We start from the raw sequence: 398 nt of genomic DNA, 5'->3' as shown, positions 1-398 counted from the left end.
GAGCGAGTGGGCAGAGTCGGGTCCTGGGCGGCAGAGATGGGCTCCAGGCTCTGCCCTGCACTGGCTCTCCCAGCTCGGCGCTGGCCTCTGCCCCGGGATGGTGCTGCTCTCCCGGGAGCGCTAGGTTTGCCTGGGGCGAGGGGGGTGCCTGGAGCGGGAGGAGACCCCTCAGGAGGAGCAGGGCCAGGGACGGGCCACAAGGGGCTCCTTGACTCGCCCCGCCAGACATCGTGGACATCAAGCCGGCCAACATGGAGGAGCTGACGGAGGTGATCACGGCCGCCGAGTTCCCCCCGCACCACTGCAACACCTTCGTCTACAGCAGCAGCAAAGGCACCATCCGGCTGTGCGACATGCGCACCGCCGCCCTCTGCGACCGCCACGCCAAGTGTGAGTAC

At 68.8% G+C, this 398-nt stretch overlaps 1 protein-coding gene across 1 annotated transcript in view; it reads left to right on the top strand.

Annotated features, from left to right (window-relative positions):
- Nucleotides 1–225: 225 nt before the first annotated feature.
- LOC104276381 (serine/threonine-protein phosphatase 2A 55 kDa regulatory subunit B beta isoform-like) overlaps nt 226–398 on the top strand; it is a gene marked incomplete at both ends in the record, with an annotated part of 7,298 nt that continues 7,125 nt past the window's right edge. The window contains one exon of the mRNA XM_009872673.1: nt 226–390. Coding sequence (XP_009870975.1) covers nt 226–390 — 165 coding nt within the window. The remainder of the gene's footprint in view (nt 391–398) is intronic.

The sequence above is a fragment of the Apaloderma vittatum genome, unplaced genomic scaffold (assembly GCF_000703405.1).
Source record: "Apaloderma vittatum isolate BGI_N311 unplaced genomic scaffold, ASM70340v1 scaffold21747, whole genome shotgun sequence".
NCBI classification, from domain to species: Eukaryota; Metazoa; Chordata; class Aves; order Trogoniformes; family Trogonidae; genus Apaloderma; species Apaloderma vittatum.
This window is presented reverse-complemented; position numbering and strand designations above follow the sequence as displayed.